The following is a 21,103-nucleotide window of genomic DNA, read 5'->3' on the forward strand; positions in this document are numbered from 1 at the left end:
TAAAGAAAATGATGGAAGTACTGTAGTTTCCTGGGGTACTTGGGATAGGGCTTGTCTGGCCCAGGTCAGTGGGTCAGGGTTTTGACTGGATGTGCAAGGAGGAGAACAGGCCGGCAGCTCTCGAGAAGCGCCAACTTCCCACGGGCAGAGCGCTCTGGGAACCGAGCTAAGCAGAACCCAACCCTAACCGCATGAGCCGCACATTCAGATTGGTGCCATCGGCAGCGCGGCGTCCTTAAGAGCTCCCTGAAACCCCGCCCCCTTCCTGCTAAGAGGGCGTGGCATAGGGCAAGGACCCCGCCACGGAGCTTGCTATTGGCTAGAAAGAGCAGGGTTGGCCTTGCGTTCGCCTGAGCAGGGGAGTAGACAGCTCATCGGCAGCGGAGGGAGTCTATGCGCGCTGGACAGCAGTGGGAGGTGTGTGAGGCTTGCTCCGGCCGCAGACCCTAGGGCTTAATTGCCGGGGAGCAAGGACTCGGCGACGGGGCTGCCGGGCTACCCGGCTGAGGCTTCAAAGGCGCAAACTGATGGGACTGGCTCGCTCGGCAGCGTCTCCCCCGCTCTTTTAAGTACACTGAGCGGGGCCCGCGCTGAAGTCGAAGCTGTCGGGGGGCGCGCAGCCCGGAGTCCCAGTGTGGCCCGGAGGAACGGAGCCCGTGTCAGGGCGACCCATTCGGGAGCCTGGGGACCGAGCTCATTTTGTGGGGATACCCCCACTTCTTCCCAGGGCTGCCAATCCCAGGACGGTCGAGGCGTCGGGGCAGGCTCCGAATCCTCCGCGGGGAGACCCCGTCGGGGAGAGGGCGCACAGTCCCAAACTCTCTCGGGGAGCGGAGCAGAACAAGGCGGAATCACCCGGGGGCGCAGAGCCCCCGTCACGCCTCGTGCGGCAGAGAGGCCAGGGGAGCTAGTCCTCGGAGGCCGCAGCCCATGCCCGGGTTGGGGGCGCCTGCCCAGTGAGTCCTCCTGGCCGGCCGGGCGGAGAAGAGCTACACCGAAGCCGGCGGGAGGGGAGCACTTCAAGGCCGGCGGCTGCGGAGGATGGGCGCCTGAGTGGCTCAAAGCACAGCGCAGCACGGGAAAGCGAGGCGAGCTTTGCTGAGGAGACGCCAGGGGATTCCGAAGTGCAGCCTGCCCCCGGGAAGATGGCCCGGCCTGGGCAGCGTTGGCTCGGCAAGTGGCTTGTGGCGATGGTCGTGTTGGCGCTGTGCCGGCTCGCCACGCCGCTGGCCAAGAACCTGGAGCCCGTATCCTGGAGCTCCCTCAACCCCAAGTGAGTAACTTATCTGCTCTGATCCCTGGGGGTTGGAGGCACTCTAGGGTGAGGCCGCGCGCCCCCGAGTGCATGTGAGGAGGTGTTCGGAGGAGGAGCGGCGCCCCATTTTGTCTCCTGCTTTTTCTAGTGTTTTCTTGCGAGCAGGCGGGGCAGGGTGCGGCGGGGTGCGGTGGGGTGGGGGTACTTGTGACCCCTCGGCTTCCCAGCCTTCGCCTCCGCACGTCCCGGATCAAGAGGAGATGATCGCACCAGGCAGAACTGGGGAGTCCGGGCGCTCAAGAGCGCACCCGAGAGCTGGGTGGGAGAGAGAACGCAGTCCCCTCCAGGGCCCCTGGGAACCTGGTGGTTTTCTCCGAGAGCCGCTCCGGAGGCAAGCTTGACCTGGGTGGGGGACGAGGCCAGAACACAGGTTCCTCATTTGTTTAGCTGTGGGGGTAACGCGGCGCGGGACCCGGAGCCTGGGGCGAGTGGCAGCGCCTGTATCCCCACTCCAGCTTCTCCCATTTTCATTTCTTTCTTCCCTGTTTGCCTCCCTGGCTTTTTGCTTTGCCGTCTCTTCTTGTACCCCCCCTCCCTGCCGGGGCGGTAGAAAGGCGGGCGCCGCTCCCAGGCTCACAAAGGCGGCGGGTGGAGAGGGGCGGAGTGGGAGAGGGGTTGTTTGTTGGGGGGGGGGGTCGATCCAGCGCCCGTCGGGGGTCCAATGGAGCCGGCAGCAGAGCTTCTTCGAGGGCCCGCCGGGGCGAAGAGTGGCGGCCGAGTGGGCGAGAGGGTGGGTGGGGAACGAGCGATTCCTGCCCAGGCAGGTTCCTTTGGTCCCCTACTCTGTGTCCCCGAGATTGGGGAGCTGCGTTTAGCTTTTTTTAAGGGATTGGGGGGGATATAAAGGAGATCCTTTCTTTTCTTTCTTCTGCTTCCCTCCACAACTCTCTCTCTCACCTCCAAACAACACACACACACACACACACACACACACACACACACCTTTCAGGGCGGTGGCTCAGTGGTTTCTGCGCTGTTAGTGGGGAGTCGCTGGGGCTGTTGTGGTGACCTCTGGACCTTTTTCTCTTTTGGCTTGCAGGACTTTCGTTGGAACCCGGGGTCAAAATCGCTCTCCAGTTTTCTGGAGGTCCTGGCAGTGTGTGGACAACCCCACACAAGGGAAAACTGGGGGCTTTGACCTGCCCCATCCCTCCTCTCCAACCCCTGTATCTGGAATTTTCACTGTCCACTATTGCGGGCTCCCAGCTAACTTCCCAGGCCCCTGTCTGCCGTGGCCTCTTGGTTTCCAGGGGCCGAGCATTTCTCAGCCCTGGAGTGGGAGAAAGTGGCTTCTTTAGTTCTCTTCTTGGGTTAAGATAGGCTTCTTACTACTGGTCGGTGGGATGGCTAAACTAGGGTCAGGGTGGACAATTCTGCTTTGGTACAAGGAAAGAGACTGGCAAGAATTTCTCCCTACCTAGAAACCAAATGGAGTGCAGTGCTCTTCTAACCGCAGAGGCTCAAAGTGGTCTGGGGACCCTGGATTGCAGAGCCCAGGGGAAAAGGTTGTGTGAAGTGCCCAGTTACCCCCTGTAAGGATGGAAGCTGGAAATTCTCTCTGGAGCCTGGAGAGTTGAAATCTGCCTGGGGTAGCCCATCCTAGGGGCTCATGGGAGTGACCTAATTGCTCTCTCGGGTCTCTAACCAGAGATAGCATGCAGCTCCACAGCTGGAAAGGAGCCCTCCTGCAGAGTTGGGGGTGCTGGAAGAAACAAGATCTCTCCTGGAGCTTCCCCGGTTTTTGTGTTCTGAGCCTTTAGTGCTCTGGACGGGTTCACAGGTTTGGGGTGGGGATGGGGGGTGGTAGCGGACTCAGTAGAACCTGCCCGAATTCCATCCTGTAATTGAGCAGATCCTGGGAATGGTCGGGGACTGATCCCAGTGCGCTCCCCCCCCCCCAGAGTTCCATGTACGCTCAGGGGTCTGGAATGCAGCCGCCGTCTGCGTGTGTTGGCGCGGGGTGGGGGGGCAGGAGCACAGGAGGGAGGCACTGCCCTGGGCTCCACTCAAGCTCTGGGGGCTGCTTCTGCCACCGCGCCCAACCCGCAGGCTGCCACAGCCTTTCAAATAAACAGTCTCTCTCTGTCTCTCCCTCTGTACCTCCTGCCCGAGTTCTCCCTCCCTGGCCCGTGTAGGTCGTCCTCTCACACCCTCCGTGAGCAGCGCTCACCTCCCCTCTCCAGCTCGGCTCGCCTGCTCTCCCTCTTTCTCACACTCCCTCTCACTCTTAGTCACTCTCTGCCTCTTTTTCTCAAGTCCTTTTGTTTCTCGCACATGCCCGTGCTCTCCCTCGCAGGCTCATTTTCTCTCTTCCCTCCTCTCTTCCTCTCCTGGCTTTTGGTCTCTCTCCTAAGCCCTGTCAGGAGCTGGCACCCCCCACCCCTCAACAAAAAAATCTCCCAGTGCCTATAAACCCTGCTTAATTGCTTCCTCATTGGGAAAAAATCAAAATAAAGAAGTGATGGGGCTGGGGGTCTGCTTTCAGGTTCCAGGGCGCACACAGCCCCAGCCTGAACTGAAAAGGGGAGCTGGATGGGCTGGCTCGAGACTCCCAGCTTCTGTCCCAAATTGGTGCTGGAGACTTGGGGGGGTGGCAGTCCCTGGGTGGCAAGAGCTGCTACCTCCTGGGCCCCTCCTGTCAGATTTGCCCCAAGAGTACTGAGTGGGGAGATGGGTTTGGTCCTTCTCGAGTTTGGTAGAAATCAGAGTGTGTGTCTACACGCCTGAGTCGGGGGCTATGATCTAAATGGTCCCAGAGCGAACCCCTCCCCCAGCCTCTTCCCCCGGAGACCTTGGGGCAGCCGGCAGGCCTCACACTTGAGTCCTCAGCCAAGTCCAGCTGCTGCAGTTCAGTCTCTCAGTTCTGTTCTGACCCCTTCCTGCCCCCCACTCAGGTTCCCCCACTTCCAGGGAGGGGGGAATGTGCCTGAGATCACATTACAAACCTTCCCTATGTGGGGGTGGGGGTTCAGCTTGACATGTGGGACCCTTGACTCCAGCATGGGTGGGGGCAGCTGCAGACCCCAATTCTTGCTTGCCTGCTACAAGCCAAAGTGTTGGTCCCAGCCCCCTCACAGCTGTTGTAGCTCACAGTCCTGGGGAGGCCAGCTCAAGGGGCCCCTTTCCGGGGTGGCTAGAGACCTGACCTCTTCTACTCTGGCTGATTGGCCACAGGTGGGGGCCTAAGAGTGATGGGAACCCAGCAGTTTATTAAAGTTGCCAGTTGCTCTGCCTCTCTATCCCCACCCAGGGCAGCCAGGCAAGGGCAAGAAGGGCCTGTGAGGTGCGGGTGAGGGCTGAATTGAGGGTTCCTTTTCTTCCTTTGAGCTCTCTGTCGCATCCCCAGCTCAGGTAAATGGGTACTCCTGGATACTACTGTGCATCGCTGTTTTCTGGGGTTAGGAGTGTGGGGAGAACAGGCCAGTCAGGAGGCTGCTGGTTGCCATGGGAACTCCAGGTTTGGGGGAGGGTCCACCCTGTGATTATTAGTGGAGCTGAGATGGGGGATGCTCACCAGCCTATTCTGGAATCTTGGCCCTGTGAACCTTCGAAGCCCCTACTGGCTGCGTTATTTTTGTCTTGTGTATTGTAGTGGTTTTGCATCTGGGAGCTAGCAGCCAGGGGTGTGAGCATTTTCTACTCCAAAACGACACTGGTTGGCATGCTATCTAACAGGCAGGCAGCACCTTGCTCCTTACCACATAGTCTCCTCTGTAATCTCATCGGATGCTCCCCACAGCCCCGGGGAGTAGGTATTGGTCCCATTTTCCAAATAAGGGGGGCATATACCCAGCAAAGCGAAGTGACTTGTCTGAGATCAGTTGGTGACTTGTCTAAAGGGGCAGAGCTATGCTGTATGCCATTCTTTCCACATCATCCTGCTGCCCCGGAATCTAGGAAACATAAGAATTTGAGGTAGGGCTCTGCCAGAGGTGCTGGCCCCCTGCTGCCCCTGGCTTCCACTCTCACCTCAAAGGTAGGCATGCATCTGCCCTTGTGACTCAGGCCCTGTGTAACATAAGGAGTGCTCCAGCTTCCTCATTTAACTCTCTAGGCTACCTCCCAGGGCAGCCTGCTGGGGCCACCTGAATCCCAGGCAGCCAGCTAGCAGTGTGGCACTCCCCCATGAGCAGCTCTGAGTAGCTCTGGGCCAGGAATCTGTCTTCCTCTCAGGGACACCATGGAGAGCAAACAACCTGGAGGTGGTGTTAAGCCTTCCCCAGTGGACACTAGTTTTGGCCAGCTGGGGCAGAGGGGTGGCCATAGTTCATGTAGGTGGTGAGGGTGGCTTCCTCTGGGACTCTCCTGGCTTCCCTGCCTCCGACAGAGCTGTGTATGTGCCAGGACCCAGCTGCTGTTCCTGCCCACCCACGCCTGGGCGGGCACTGCTGGGACACGCCAGGCCTGCTCCTGCTGCCTCGGGGGCTGGGTGGAGTTGGGGGAGTGAAAGAGGAGCCTTTAATTTGGGGGCTCCCCACCCTAGCTGAGATGAGAGCAGACTTGAGCTCTGGCTTGGGGTCCGTCCTCCACTGGTCTTGCCACCCTAGGGGAACAGGCACAGTAGTGGTAGGTCACCAAATCAAGGCTGTATGTGGCTCAGATCTTCTGAGCTTGCATTTGCATGGTCTTCCATCAGACTCCACCTTCGCCATTCTCTGATGACCCTGAGTCACTGGAGTCTGAGGGAAGGGTGGGAGGCAAGGGAGTTTAGACCCAGTGGTATCCAGGCAGCTTTCTGTCCCTGCTGCAAGATCTCCCCCTATAGATCATCTGCAAAAGGGTGGAGAAGGCCTCTTCCAGACAGAAGATACATGAGGGGAGGGCAGGGAGACATTGGTTTGTGACCAGTCCAGGGCCTTGAAGGTTGCTGTCCCCAGATCCTCTAGGCTTTTCATATACCAGGCTTCTTTTGAGCAATCATGATACTACCTGTAAGCTCAGTAGAATGGCTGAGGGAGGGATTTGGGCTATCCTAGATGGGAAGGGGACAACCATAAGACAGGAGCCAGAATAGTCCTGGCTGCCTCCCCCAAGTCCTTTTACACCCTGGGGTGGCTCCCTGGGGTCCTCAGGCTATCAGAGGCTAGGGAGCAAAGGCTTCAGGGGTTACCATGGCGACCTGCTTCAGGCTTCCTGCTGGGCCATGTCAATCCCCTTATTTTCCAGAAAAGGGCTTTGTCTGGGGGTGGCCCCAGGCAGGAAAGCTTGGCTCAATAATGGGGGGGGGGGCGTTAATAGTTCTTGAAAGGTGTGGAGGATAAAGAGTTTAACTTAGAGACATGTTTTCCTTCTCCTCTCCTACTCCTAACCTGGTAAGAAAAAGGAGAGACATAGAGGGTCTCCCTATAAAGTGTCATTAACTTTGCTCCTGGCTTAGGACTTTACTCTCAATGTCCACTCTTGGTGCTCCCTCGCACTTTCTTGGGCTTCTCACAGGCCAAGATGAAGTTTGCCCAGTGCTGGGGCAGGGGGAGATGCTAAGCAGCTACCCGTGTGGGTGATTAGGGTCTGGGACATCAGGTCTCATCAGACTCCCCTGCCTTTTCACAATTTAGGGGAAGGTGAGTTTCCCTCTGCCAGCTTCTATGCAAATGAACTAATGAATATTTATGAAGTTTGTTCACTGAGGTTGGCAAGACTGAGGGGTATTGGGAGCAATAGTGCCCCCCCATCCCTACCTTGTAGACTTCTGTTTCCTCGATGTCCTTGGGTTCAAGGTAGAACACTGAGTAGAATTGTTCCATCTGGGGCTTCTGGAGCCTGGGTGGCAATGGCAGACTGCACCAGGACAAACAATTCTCCTAGGTGAGTAAGCCAGGGCCAAGTGGTTAAAAAGGCAAATTGGGGCCTGGGGATATAGTTCAGTTGGTAGGGTGCTTGCCTCGCATGCCCAAAGCCCTGAGTTCAATTCCCAGCACCACAAAAAGAAAAAGAAAAAGAAGGAAAGAAAGAAGGAAGGAAAGAAAGAAAGAAAAAAAGAAAGATTGGCCTGTTTCTCTTTCCAGTACCTGCTATGACTTTTTGAGGTACAACCAATGTTTTAGGTTCTCTTAGACCTCTAGGGATTATCATCCTGGTTGGCTTCTGGCCCCTCTAGTTGACTTTGAACACCTCTCTCCTCAGTGGGATCATTCATCTGATCTCTGGAAGTCTCTGATGTTTCTTTGGGCTCTAAGATGTTTAGAAATTGTCTGTGCCTGCCATCTGGATAGAACCAGTGTGGGCACTGGAAAGTGACAAATGCCTTGGGAACTATAAAAACTTCAGTGAAACTTGTGGGCTTTGCATGGTACATGGAGAGGGGCATTTCCTCTCAAATGTTCATTTGGGCCTCCGTCCCATGCCTACTTCCTTTCTGGCATTTACCCTCCTAAGCATCAAGATGGCAGCTCCCAGCTTGGTGGAGCATCATGTGGCAAGGAAGGAGGGCTGCTTTTCTTCATCTACTCCATCCACTTGATGAGTTCCCTCCTGTGGATGAGGACACAGGGTTTGGCAATGTGAAGGCATTTGCTCAGATCTCCCAGTAGTCCTTCATTGTTTGTTCCCACTGTGTGTCATAAGCCTTCAGAAAATGGAACCACTCTCTTCCCAGATGATCATAAGAGCACGTGAACTGGTGCCCTTGGCCAACACAGCTGGGCAACATGTCTGTCTCCTTCTCCTTTTTAAGCACTACCTTAAGCCCTCCACTACCCTGTTAGAGGGTTTTTGTCACCAGGGGAATGAAACCCACCCTGCTTGTCCTGGCCCTTGAGGCCTTTCAGTCTGGCCCTAGCTGATCATTTCCACTTCTTTCATCTTTCCCCTGTCCCATCCACTGCTGTCCACTCTTGCTGCATGTTGGATTCTTATTCTTCACACAGTATCCACCTTCATCCTGCCCTTTCTATGGAACCATCTCTGAGCCATCTTTTTTTTTTTTTCCCTCGACTGCCTCTATTTAGCCCTTGCTGCTTGAAACACCATCCTCACAAGTAACCTACAGCTAGCCTAGGGTTATCTTTCACTAGCTAGAGTGTGGGCCTTTTCTGGGCCAAACCAAACAATAAAGTCCTTGACAGTGGGGCTGTTTCTTCTCTTCCTATTTCCAGTCTAAGAAACAAGACTAGGCTCAGGGGTACTTAGTGTTAGTGCCTGATCTCTGCCTGTTGGCAGATTATTGCTAAGAAGGATTTGGAACTGCTGAGTGCCTACTATGTGCAGGGTTTCTCCAGGTGCTGCCTCTTCTCTCCACTACAACCCTGGGAGATAGGGGCTCCTACCACCCCCAGTTTACACGTGAGGAAACTGAAGCTCAGAGAGATCAGGCAGCTCATCCAAGGCCACGGTTCTAGTCAGGGCCTAGCATTGCCATATCATTCCCAAGTCTGTTCTTTTTTCTACATGCTACTGTTGCACTCTCAGCTCTCACCTGCCTAGGCTCAGAAATGGGGAGCTCTGCCTTCTTACTGTGCTTAGGCAAAGACAGAGTCGAACGCATAAGTGGCCCTAGACAGCCACCCTTCCCTGATATACTCTGGTGCCTGGCCTCCTAGATTACAGCATGAACCCTGGCTCAAAAGGCATCTGTCTGTCTACTCTCAGGATGTGGAATGGGAGCAGTGTGGAGGTGAGGGGTCAAAACACAGATGAATGGGGTTCCTGGGGCCCTGTCTTATGTGATTTGATGTCTCTGGGTGGGGCCCCTTCTCCCCCTCCCTCTGTTCTTCTTAGGAGTGAAACTGGCTATTTGTGGATTCAGGCTCTTTTATTATGGGAGTGGGGTGGGTGGGTCACCAGTAGGACATTCATGGAGTTGCACCTGGCCAGATACTGTGACCATCATCCGTTGGCTCAAGGCAATGCCTATTCCTATCTCCTCATCACACCCAAGATTAATAAAGATGGGGGAAAAGGCATGGGTCCCAGACAGGTTGAGCTCCCCCAGCTTTGGGCTGGGAGCTGCGGGGATGGGAGTGAAGGCATGTGTGGGCTTGCTGTGTGTGTGTGTGTGTGTGTGTGTGTGTGTGTGTGTGTGTGTAGGAGAGAGGAGAGAAGGTAGCAGTGACCATGAAGGAATGTGAATGTGTTAGGGAGGCAGGGGGACAAGGTTGCCACCTCCAGACAGCCTGGGCCTGACACCTTGGTACTCAGCCCATTTGGCCACGTCAGCCCCCTGCGGAAATGCCACATTAGGACAAAGGGCTCCCCCAGCCAGGCAGTGCCCCACCCTGCCAAGCACTCAAAGCCTGGCAGCCTTGCCCATGGGCCACCCCTTCCACACCCTGCTGGCAGTGTGGTTCTCTCTCCCCACCCCCAGCCTGAGGATGGGGGAAGGGCAGAAGGCCTACTCTCGATATCCCCACCCAGAAGGCCCAGCCGGGCCCTCATTGCCAGTTCCCTTCATTTTGGGCTGGTCTGGGCCCCTACAACCCTGAAGCTGACCACCTCCTCCTTTCTGGGCAGGTTCCTCAGTGGGAAAGGCTTGGTGATCTACCCGAAGATTGGAGATAAGCTGGACATCATCTGCCCCCGAGCAGAAGCAGGGCGGCCCTACGAGTACTACAAGCTGTACCTGGTGCGGCCAGAGCAGGCGGCTGCCTGCAGCACTGTGCTGGACCCCAATGTGCTGGTCACCTGCAACAGACCGGAACAGGAAATCCGCTTTACCATCAAGTTCCAGGAGTTCAGCCCAAACTACATGGGCCTGGAGTTCAAAAAGCACCATGATTACTACATTACCTGTGAGTCCTCCCGCATTGTGTGGCTCTCTTCCCTTCCTGCCCCAGTGGAAGCTTCTAAGTGGTGCAATGAAACCACACACAGTTCAGGTCCTACCCTTTGAAGACAGGCGTGCTTCCCTCCCAGCCTGGCCTTGGAATTCTGGCCCCAGCATTCCCTGTATGGCTGGCCGCCAGCTTGCCTTGGCACCAAAGGTTGGGTGGGAGAGGCCTCCAATTCCTGTTGCTTTCTCTCTCCTTTTCTTGTCCACCTAAGATCTAATCTTGGGAATGGCAGAGTTGGCAGAGCCCTTTGGGACCAAGCAACTTCTGCCTTTTTCTTATCAGGTAACTTAGGCCACCAAGGGACCTTCGGTCACGTGGGGAGTTAGATATAGGTTTGGGACTCCAATCTGGTTCTTCTGATCTTGAATTTCTTCCAGTCCACATAGAAGCCTCTCTCGTGATGCCAGGTCTAATTGCTTTGCCTCTGAGCAATATCTCTTAGTGGGAAGGCATCTCTTAATGTTGTCCCTGAAAAAAGAGGGACCAAGGCCTGGGCATGGGAGAGGAGCACTGCCTCTTGGGGAAGGACTCATTCTTAGCCTGGCTGGGCTGGATTACAGTGTTCCTCGCGGGAGGGAGGGACGAAGAAAGGTTTACAAGCTGCTTGCCACTCCCTACTCCCAGTTCCATCTCTGTTGGCTGAGGCAGCTTTGAGGTTTCTGGGTAATGCAGGCAGACATTCCCTTCTTCCTGACTTCTCTGACTTTTCTGGCTTTCCCACAGCAACATCCAATGGGAGCTTGGAGGGACTGGAGAACCGTGAGGGGGGTGTATGCCGTACACGTACTATGAAGATTGTCATGAAGGTTGGGCAAGGTGAGTGGCCAATGTGAGGGTCCAGTTAAGCCTTTGGAATGCATATTCCTGGCTGGCTGGGGTGTTGGGAGTGGGGGAGGAGGACCGGGTTAAAGTAGCTAAGGTCCCACATTTAGATGACCAAGGGCATCTATGCTGGCAGGACCCCTCCCTCTCATCTGTCCTATCCCTGCCCTCAGATCCTAATGCTGTGACACCTGAGCAGCTGACTACTAGCCGGCCCAGCAAGGAGGCAGACAACACTGTCAAGACAGCCACACAGGCCCCTGGTCGGGGTTCCCAGGGTGACTCTGATGGCAAGCACGGTAAGTGTATATGCTCCAGTGCCCTCTCAGGCCCCATCTCAGAAGAAACCTAATCTGGGCCCACTCTGAAAACTGCCACATGTCTGTAGCAAATGTGGATGGCAGTGGGTGCCCTATGATGGCTTCTTCTGACTCCCAGGCAGCACTGTTTACAGCCATCAGTGTCAATGGCACCATCTCCCCCTGACTAACCATTCCTCCCTCCCTGCCCCTTCCTCAGAGACTGTGAACCAGGAAGAGAAGAGTGGCCCAGGTGCAAGCGGGGGCAGCGGTGGGGACCCCGACAGCTTCTTCAATTCCAAGGTGGCACTGTTTGCAGCCGTGGGTGCTGGCTGCGTCATTTTCCTGCTCATCATCATCTTCCTGACGGTCCTACTACTAAAGCTACGCAAGCGGCACCGCAAACACACACAGCAGCGGGCGGCTGCCCTCTCGCTTAGTACCCTGGCCAGTCCTAAGGGGGGTAGTGGCACAGCGGGCACTGAGCCCAGCGACATCATCATCCCCTTACGGACTACAGAGAACAACTACTGCCCCCACTATGAGAAGGTGAGTGGGGACTATGGGCATCCGGTCTACATCGTCCAGGAGATGCCACCCCAGAGCCCAGCGAACATCTACTACAAGGTCTAAGTGCCCAGCGTGGCCTCGGGCCCCCGAGGGACAGACGGCCTGGACCGGACCTCTCCTTTCTCCCCCATGCCCCTCCCCTTGCCAGCTGTGCCCACCTTTGTATTTAGTTTTGTAGTTTCTTGGCTTTTATAATCCCCCATTTTCCCTGCCCCCTGGGCTTCGGAGGGGGGTGTTTGTGCCCCCAACCCCCATGCTCTTGTGCCTTCCCCCTCTGGCCAGGCCTCTGGGCTCTGTGGGGGCGCCCTTTCTTGGAGGGCAGGGTTGGACGCTGATGGACAGCAAGCAGGGAGACGGCCCCCTGGCCCTGCCCCCTCCCTTGCCCCCTTTCCCCTTTCCTAGGACTGCTCGTCCACTATCATCACTGTTTATAATGCTTTTGTGTTCATTTTTTTAGCTGTCAACTCATTTTCATCTGTTTTTTTGAAGAAAAATGGAAAAATGTACAAGGCAGCCCCTCCCCAGGCTCTCTGAGCCTGGCCTGACCCAGTATAAGAGGGCCTGGGGCAGAATGTGGCCAGCCAGGAAGCACAGGACAGCATTTCTTTTATAGGCTCCTTGGTATTTCAGGGGGGGTGGGGGGAGGGCAGGCCAGGGCCGTTCCTGCCCACGAGGGAAGAGGAGAGTGCCATTGTGCAAGGTGTCCCACCCTCCCCTCCTGACCCTCCTTCTACAAAGCTGATCCTGGCAATGGGGTAGTGGCTGCCACCCTTCCACCAAAAAAAAAAAATCCCTTCCTTGTGGGATTCTTGGGCATCTCCTGCCTCCCTCACTCTCACGGTAATTAATGTCTTAATTGGCTGTTGCCTGGGGAACAGGAGAGCTGCTGCAGGCAGATGACCTCATGGGGGGTGGAGGGAGGTGAGGTGCCCAGGTGGCTATTTGCCCTGCAGAGCTGGGAGTTCCCCCAGCCCTGTTCTCTCCTCACCTTCAGCATCCCTCGGCCTGGTGGGGAAACAGAGGCCCAGGGTGGAGACCTAGGCGGGTATAAGGCTAGGTGGTCTGCCCCTTTTCTGGGCTCTAGCATAGTTGGGTGCCCCCCACCCAACCAGCTCCCACTGTCCCTGCTCCCCAGACTTGGGCTGGAGCCTGGAAAGAGGAAGAGGCTGCCCCAGGCTGGGCCAGCCCGCCGTGCACTTTGACCCCTGCTCCTTGCCAGCACGGCTGCTAACAGACTGCCACTTGAGTGCGCCTTGCAGGCACTCCCAGAGCGGCCATGGAAGGAGCTGGCCTTACACCATCCACCTCCACACTGCCTCCTAGCCAGCCGCCCACCCCAGTGCCAGGTGGGAGAGGGAGCAGAACAGCCAGCCCCTTCCAGGTGGCAGTTGGAAGGGTTTTTTTGTTTTTTGTTTCTGTTGCCATTTGTGTAAATACTAGTCTTTTTGGAAAAAAATAATGTAAAGATGTTTTGTATAAACTCCGAATTATTTTCTTGTTGCTTTTTTCTTAGAAAAAATGAGAACTAAAAAAAAAAAAATTAACCACATGGAGAAATGGGTGTAAAATGGTGTCATGATGTTGGGGAGTGGAGCCTGAGAGTGTGCACGTGTGCGTCGGTGTGCATTTGTGTGTGTGCGTGCATATGTGAGATTCCGTGTGCCCCAAGTCACTGGCAGTGTGAACAGAGTGGCCATCCTAGCCAAGCAAAATATTTCAAGTGCCCCATGATCGCTCCCCTTTCCCTCAGGTTTCTGTGTCTCCTTATTCTGCCATGAAGCATGAAACCATTTTCTCGTGTCCATCCTGTCACCTCTGTGGCACAGGCCATGGAAATCTGCCCAGTCTGACACCAGGCTCAGCTAGAAATGATTGGTGGGGGAAGTGTTCCCATGGGGACCTGGGTGTGTCTGCAAGTACTGCCACCACCTGGCTGGGGCTAGATCTGGGGCCTGCTGGCAGGCCCAGCCCTATTCCACCTCAGGACACCTGGAGGTTGATAGAAATAACTTCCCAAGAGCTGAGCTTTGGCCGCAGCCCACTGGGGTGGTTTCCGGCTGCCCAGTCCACCTCTCAGCCAGGATAATCTCCCTTTACCTGTCTTTAGAGCTCAGCCACACCAGAGCCCCCACCATGGCTTACGTGGGGCTTCTGGCTGGTAGTGGGAGCCCTCAAGCTAGGGCAGCCCTGTGCACCCAGCCTCCCTCCCACAAGCTGATGAGTAACTTGCTCGGGTCAGAGAGTATGGAGAAGGCCCCAAAGAGGGTTTGGCCTGGATCCCACAGCAAAGACACAGACTGGCAGGGCTTAGGGCCATCCTGCTCTAACCTGGAGGAGCCTGTGGGCCTTGTGGGGGGACTCCCTGTGGAGATGCTAAGACAGATGTCAGGGGAGGAGGACAAGTGAGATCCCAGCAGCTAAAAATGGGTAAGAAGGCAGTAGAGGAAAGGAGGAGGAGGAAGGAAGGGGAGGGTGAGTAAGGGATCCAGAGCAGGAAGCCCCAGCAAACCAGCCAAGGAGCAGGCAGGCCTCTGCGGGAAGTGGGGAGCGCATGGAGAAGGCAGGGGGAGGAGAGCCCTGGGACTTGCAGGCAGAGGGAAGGGAGGCTGGGCTTGGGCTGGGCTGGGCTGGGGTGCTCCTGGAGCCAGCTGGGGCAGAGGCTGTTTATTTGGTTTCTCATTAACCAGAGGAAGTGCCTGGATCAGATGTGGCCTCTGTTGCTTGACTCCCTGCCCAGAGTGGGGCCTGGCCTGGCCAGAGGGGGGGGGGTCTCTAACCAGGGATGTTTTAGGCCAGATTAGTGCCTCCAACTGAGGTAGAGCTGGCCCCAGGTTGAATGAGCCCATCCTGTACTTCTCCAACTGAGAGTCCTTTTGTGATCTCCCACCCCACCCAGGATACCAGCTGCCTCCCCCTGACAGGTGGGGGATGGAGTTCCTGGGGCACCCTGGGAGTCTGCTGTGGGGACATAAAGTAAGATGGGAGAGAGAGGGCCAAGAAGAGTATGGGGCAGTCCATCAGAGAGCCCAGAAGGTCTGTGACTGACTAGCTGTTCCCTGGCATGGGCATTGTGACTGGCGCTAGTTGAAGCTCGGCACGTACATTGTGCCAATCACACTGGTGCTTATTAGGCCCTTATGGCATAGCATCTTTCACCTGGCCAGCCCCTGCCACTTGTTTCAAGTACTTTTTACCTCCTTTATCTCATTGGACCTCATAAAGTGTCCTTGTGAGGGTGGCAGTTGGGGAATTATTTGTATTTGAGATGAGGAAACAGAGACCCTGCAAGGGGCTGCAGCTTGCCAAAGAACAGATGTCAGGTGAACAGGACACTAGGATTCAAGCCTAGTCCTTGAATATACCGTAAGCAAATAGAAGAGTGAGGGGTGTGACTCACCCCTGACTCCCCCACTTCTTGCCTCTGGGAGGTGGAAATGAGATATTGAGGAACAGGAACCTTCCCCACCTCAGTTCCCTTTTCCCATCGGCCTGGGTCAGGGAGGAACCAAGCCTAGCTAGCTGGAGGCAGGAGGTGTGAGCCTCCTCTGGTCGGGCCCCAGACCTGCCCCACCCTCTACTCTCCTTCCTGTCCCAGCTGGGCCCAAGCGAATGGTGAGTCAGAGATAGAGGATGCTTCCCAGGTGAGGGTGGGGCTGCCTGCCTTCCTCTGCAGGCTGAACCCAGTTCCCTGATAAAGTCAAACAGCAGGTGCTAACCAGGCCTCAGTTTCCTTGAAGGGCCTGGCTTTATAGTACCAGACCAAAGTTCTTGTGACCTTACTGTCCCAGTCAATTTTTAGCTCCCAGAAGGCACCTCAGCCAGATGAATGTGGCCTGGCACAGTAGGCCAGGGTGGGCTGAAGAACCCGAGAAAGGACCCTGGCCCAACTGAGGCCATCCTAGGTTGAGCTCTGCTGAGCAAGCGGCCCTCTAGCCACTAGCATCAGTCACTCTCGGAAATCGGGCCCGCCCGCCTGCCTGCCTGCCTGGCCTCCTATCTTGCCTGGGCACGTCACAGTCCCACTAGACACCCCAGCTGACTCAGCCCCAGCCTGCCTGGGGACCCTCCTCACCCATCTGCTGCTGGCCTCCTGTACAGCTGGCCAATGGATCTGAGGGTTGGGGCCCCAGCTGGTGCCCATTAGGATGACTCCCCTTTGTAGAGTGCTGAGGGAGTGACCAGCCCCCACCCAAAATGGGGGTCACAGAGCCTAATATGAAAGCAATTTAAGGACATAGGGAAAACAATAATGACAGCTTCTGTTTCCAATGATTAATTATTCAGCTGGCAAAGAGAAAGTAAAGAGGGCAAGCTGGGGGAATAAGGGACTTGTGAAGGGGTCTGGGAAGGTGAGAGAACTTTGCCATGGGACCTTTTAATACAGAGGAATGAGCCCCAGGCTGAGTTCCTGGAGACCTGAGGATCTGTCCCTGCTCTTCCATGACTCCCTTTTCAGGCAGGTCCCTGACTCGTTGGGCCTTAATTTCCATGTCTGATAATGAGGGAGTAGTATTTGATTCATTCAGAAAATATTTCCTGAGCATCTGCTCTATGCCACCTCTGGGCACTGGGTCTTTGAGTGCTTAGCTAACTCTGATTCACTTGTGTGGTAACTGGTTCGTGGGAATGTGGGAGACAGAATGGAGGATACAAAGATTAAGAACGTAGGTTCTAAAGTTAGTCTTTCATTCATTCATTCATCTTTTTTTTCAACAAACATTGAATGCCTGGCACAAAGTAGACACCAATCAACGGTCATTATTGCTTTTTCCATGAGGAATGGAGGGGATACTTGGGCTCTGGGGCTGGGCTTCCTGGGAGCTCTTTCCGCTTTGGTAGTAGACCCCAAGATCTGTTTGTCCTCCCTCATCACCCACCAAAGCTAACCTTCTGCAAAGTTCCTTTTTTGTGTGTGTGGTACTGGAGGTTTAACCCAGGGGTGCTTACCACTGAGCTAAGTCCCTAGTCCTTCTTATTATTTTTTTTTAACATTCAAGACAGGGTCTTGCTAAATTGCTGAAGCTGGCCTTGAACTTGTGATCCTTCTGCCTCAACCTCCCTAGTTGTTGGGATTACAGGCATGTGTTACCTTGCCCTTTGCAAAGTTCCTAAACATCTACAGAAGTTATCCTGCAGCTCCAATACCAGCCTGCTTCCTCCAGCCCTGGTCCCAGGTTTCTGGGCAAAATGTCCCCAGGATAAACACTCCAAAGACTGGAAGCAGAGGCTGCCCAGACCAGAAGAGCTGACCTCAGCCCTTACCTATTCCTGTGACCCCCCAAGCCAACCTCTCCTAGGTATAGGGTTGTGGGTGAAGACCTGGCTTCGGAGGAAAGAGATTTCTCCCATATCTCTGGCCAGATTCCTAAGGAGAGGCTTCATATCAATTCTGGGTTCTAGGGAAAAAGAGGGGAGATCCTGGAATCCACACTTGCACCAAATACTCCACACTTGAATGGGATCCTTCAGGTCTTACGGGAACTAGCTTGTGACCTCACCAGCTGCCCTCATGCCCACTCAGGTGGAATCTGAGTGGAATCAGGGGCCAGAAGTGACAGAGCCAGGACTTTTCTGAGAGCTCCTTTCCTGACCAAGCCCCTCACGAGGAAAGAAGCTCAGAGGCTGGAAGAGACTTACCCAAGGGCACACAGGGAGTGCCCACAGAGGCAGCCCTAGGAACCATCTTCCTTGACTCACAAGCAAGAATTGGTTGCCCTTAAACACTGTGGCTTTGTTCTCCAGAATCCCCAACAGAGCGTGTGTCTTGTGTGTGATTACAACAAACCTATATATATACAATATTTATATTGACAAACTCTAAAGTTTATACAAGGCAATTGCTAAAATGATGGCATAACCCTGAGGAAAATATGATCCTGGGAGTTTTAGACCTGGTTCAGAGCTGACCTCAAAAATTCACTAACAGTCTGCCGCTTTCCCTGGGGGCCCCTCTCCTGCGACACCTCACACAGCTCTGAAGCCACACATCCGCACAACATCCTGATGCATCAGTAGGGGCCAGACCCACTGGTTCATGGCCCAGACCTAGAACTGGGCATGTCATGGCTGAGTGGAGGCTGGAAGGTCCTGCAGCTTCACCCTTCTGGATGCTGAGTGTAGCGGGCCAGCCTTCCTGGGCACACCTCAGGGCCCACTTCCCTCCCTCCCCTGCGCCAGGCTGCCAGGGCCCTTCCGGCCTGCCTGACAGTTAGCTGTCCTTGCCCCGTCTTCAGCCCCCCTGCACACACTAATAGCCATGGCAGTAACATGCTTTCACATGCAAATTGCTATGGAATTCTCAGCCCCTGCCGGTGCCCCAGCCCCCAAGGCCTCCCCCTGGGCAGATTCAGAGAAGAGAATGGAATCTTTCAAGCTGTTAGGGCGTCTAAAGACCTTGAAGTCCAGCCCCCTTATTGGAGGGATGGGAAAACTGAGGCCCAGAGAGGGGACACAGGAACTGCCCAAGTCACGCAGAGAGTTCACCGGGACTGGCCCTCACCCAGGTCTCCTCACTTCCAGCCCATTGCCTCTCCCAACCCCCACACAGCCCCACTACCCCCACCTTCCCCAATCATAGGTTGTTTATTATGAACTCTGGGGTTCCTCCCTCTGGCACAGATGCTCATCCCAGGCACCCCTCGGTGAGGCCTGGGAGTGTGAAATCCAAAGAAGAAAAGGCCAGAGGTGTCCGTGACTTAGGGGCCTTGCCCATTCTCCTTTGAAACATGCAACAAATTTTCCCTTACTTCTCTCTCTGCCCCCCTCCCCTGATCCTGGCCAAACTGCTCCTCCCCGTCCTCCAGCACGCCTGCCCAGTTATGTCAAGCTCTCCCCTGGGCCCTAGTCGGTTTCCCCAGGTTTGCTCATCTTCACTCTGCAAAGTCTGAGGCCTGCAAGGGCCCAGGAACCATGGTCCCAGCTGGGGTGTGGAAAAAAAGAAAATGCCCCTTCCCTTCGGTTCAGCCAAATAAGATGGGGGTATTTTCTGAAATGAACTTTACAAGGAAATGAAAGGAAACAAAAATAAACACCAAATGGGAAAAAGGAGGCACATTTACAGAGCACAGGTGTCTGCTCCCAGCTCAGCTAAGGTCTTAACCACAGATGGGCCCAAACTCGAAACATCCGAGTTAGCCTTGAAATCTGCCTTCAGTTCTGTCTGTCACACAGCATTTGACTCTCCATTTCTGACCACCCCAATACCCGGGATCAAATGGCCCTCAACTTCTATTCCACCCTGCTATCTTGCAAAATGGCTGCCAGAGTGATCTTCCCCAAACTCAATCCTGATCTTTTTTGGGTCTCCTTATCTTTCAGATTTGTGAATCCTTTCTCAACTCGACATGTCTTTCAGGATCCTGGATGATCTGGTCCTTGCCAGTCTCTTTAGCGTCTGATTCCCACCCCTCCTCACCACACACATTTCACACCCCAACACCACCAAGCTACTCACAGTGCCTGACTAGTACAGCTCCCCCTTAAGCCTCTGTGTCTTTCTGGGTGCACTGTCTTCAGCCAGAAATGCCCATCCCCTTGTCCCTGGCCTGTCAAACTACTGTTCATCCTTCACCGACACATCCGACTTCGAAGCAGGCCAAGCTGGTGCCCTCTTCTCATCTCTTGCTAACAGCCATGGTATTGTGTGCCTGTGTCTATTTCCCTCACTAGACTGTGAGCTTTTGGAGGGCAGGGACTGTATTTCTTTCCTTGTCTCAACTGGAGTGACACCCAGCACAGAGTTTAGCATGGAGGTGATATCAATGAACCTTTGAAATGCTACTCCAATTGAAGGGGCTTGGCTGGGCTGGAATGGTCATCCCAGGGCTCTGTTCCTGTCTGCCACTGCCCACATTACCAGCAAGCCAATCTGGAGGGTCAATGTCTTGTTATATTACCCTGCAATAAACACTAACATTTATTGAGTACTTATTATGGGGCAGGCACCTTGCTCAATACTTGATGTGTATTACTTCATTGACACCTTATGTCATTGTGATGTCTCATTGAGGTTCCTATCTGGGGTAGGACTATGATTATCCCTGTTTTACAGATGAGGAAATGGAGTGTCAAAGAGGGAAAGTACCTTGGGCTGGGGTTGTGGCTCCATGGCAGAGCAGTTGCCTCACACGTGTGAGGCATTGGGTTAGATCCTCAGCACCACATAAAAGCAAATAAACAAAATAAAGAATTATGTCCATCTACAACTAAAAAAAAATATTTAAAAAAGAGGGAAAATACCTTGCCCATGACATTCCATTCCAGCCTTGGCACTTTCTACTTATGAATTCTCAAGCAAGTTACTTAAAACTCACTGTGCAGCTTGGCATGGTGGTGCATGCCTGTAATCCGGTGACTTGGAGGCTGAGGCAGGAGGATTGCAAGTTCAAGGTCAGCCTGGGCAACTCAGTGAGACTCTGTCTCTCTCTAATATCAAAAAGGGCTGGGGATGTAGCACAGTAATAGAGCACCCCTGGGTTCAATCCCCCAAATGGGAAAAAGAGACACATTTACAGAGCACAGGTGTCTGCTTCCAGCTCAGCTGAGGTCTAGAAAACAAGAAAAACAAACCACCTCTGAGCTGGGCTGAGGGTATGGTTCCATGATAGAAAAAAGAAAATGCCCCTTCCCTTCGGTTCAGCCAAACAAGATGGGGGTATGATAGAGTGCTGGAACTTGAAGTTCATGGTCCAGAGATTTGCATTTGAGGTTTGACTCTGCCACTAATATTGGAATATGACATCTCTTCTCTTAAGGCCTGAGTTTCTTCTTCATGTGTTGAATGTAAATGGGATGATGTTAGCAAAACTGTTTTGTGAAAAGTAGCAAATGTACTTCCATGTAAGGAGCCACTATTTCCCATCAGAATGTATGTTCCTTCAGGCCATGAGCCTGGGCCTCAGTGGAGAGCCCCTGAATAATGAACTAACAAAGCCAGTGTCTCCTCTACTCATAATCTATGCCCCTCCCTGCAGGACTCCAGCAACCAGAGAGCCAAATCAGAAGCAGGAACATCCCCTCTGATAGTGGCCTGGAACACTTCTGGGAGAGCAAAAAAAAAAAAAAAAAAAAAAAATGTGTTGAAACCCGGGACCCAAAGACTGTTTAGTTCCTGCTCTCTCTCTGCAGGGTGACTGTGGAGCACCAAGTACTATTTGAAAGAAGGACAGCTACATTTTTGTTTTGCTACTGGAGATTGATTTAGGGGGTGCTTTACCACTGAGCTACATTCCAGGTCCTTTTAATTTACTTTTTATTTTTTTCATACTAGGGATTGAACCCAGGGAAGCTTAACCACTGAGCAACATCCTTAGCCCGTTTTTAATTTATTT

At 54.3% G+C, this 21,103-nt stretch overlaps 1 protein-coding gene across 1 annotated transcript; it reads left to right on the plus strand.

The window, feature by feature from the left end:
- The first annotated feature begins 381 nt into the window (after positions 1-381).
- Efnb1 (ephrin B1) lies at positions 382-13,255 on the plus strand. Its single transcript, XM_026399989.2, has 5 exons — positions 382-1,273; positions 9,764-10,041; positions 10,807-10,899; positions 11,079-11,204; positions 11,425-13,255. The coding sequence occupies exons 1-5, from the start codon at positions 1,146-1,148 to the stop codon at positions 11,835-11,837; spliced, it is 1,038 nt and encodes a 345-aa protein (XP_026255774.1). The 5' UTR covers positions 382-1,145; the 3' UTR covers positions 11,838-13,255.
- Positions 13,256-21,103: the final 7,848 nt, after the last annotated feature.

The sequence above is a fragment of the Urocitellus parryii genome, chromosome X (assembly GCF_045843805.1).
Source record: "Urocitellus parryii isolate mUroPar1 chromosome X, mUroPar1.hap1, whole genome shotgun sequence".
Taxonomy (NCBI): domain Eukaryota; kingdom Metazoa; phylum Chordata; class Mammalia; order Rodentia; family Sciuridae; genus Urocitellus; species Urocitellus parryii.

What these genes read in the sequence shown, in the direction of transcription:
- Efnb1 (XM_026399989.2), top strand. Translation starts at nt 1,146, where the DNA reads ATGGCCCGGCCTGGGCAGCGTTGGCTCGGCAAGTGGCTTGTGGCGATG. An exon ending in TGGAGCTCCCTCAACCCCAA is followed by an intron (nt 1,274 to 9,763) that starts GTGAGTAACTTA and finishes CTTTCTGGGCAG; the next exon opens with GTTCCTCAGTGGGAAAGGCT. An exon ending in TGTCATGAAGGTTGGGCAAG is followed by an intron (nt 10,900 to 11,078) that starts GTGAGTGGCCAA and finishes CCCTGCCCTCAG; the next exon opens with ATCCTAATGCTGTGACACCT.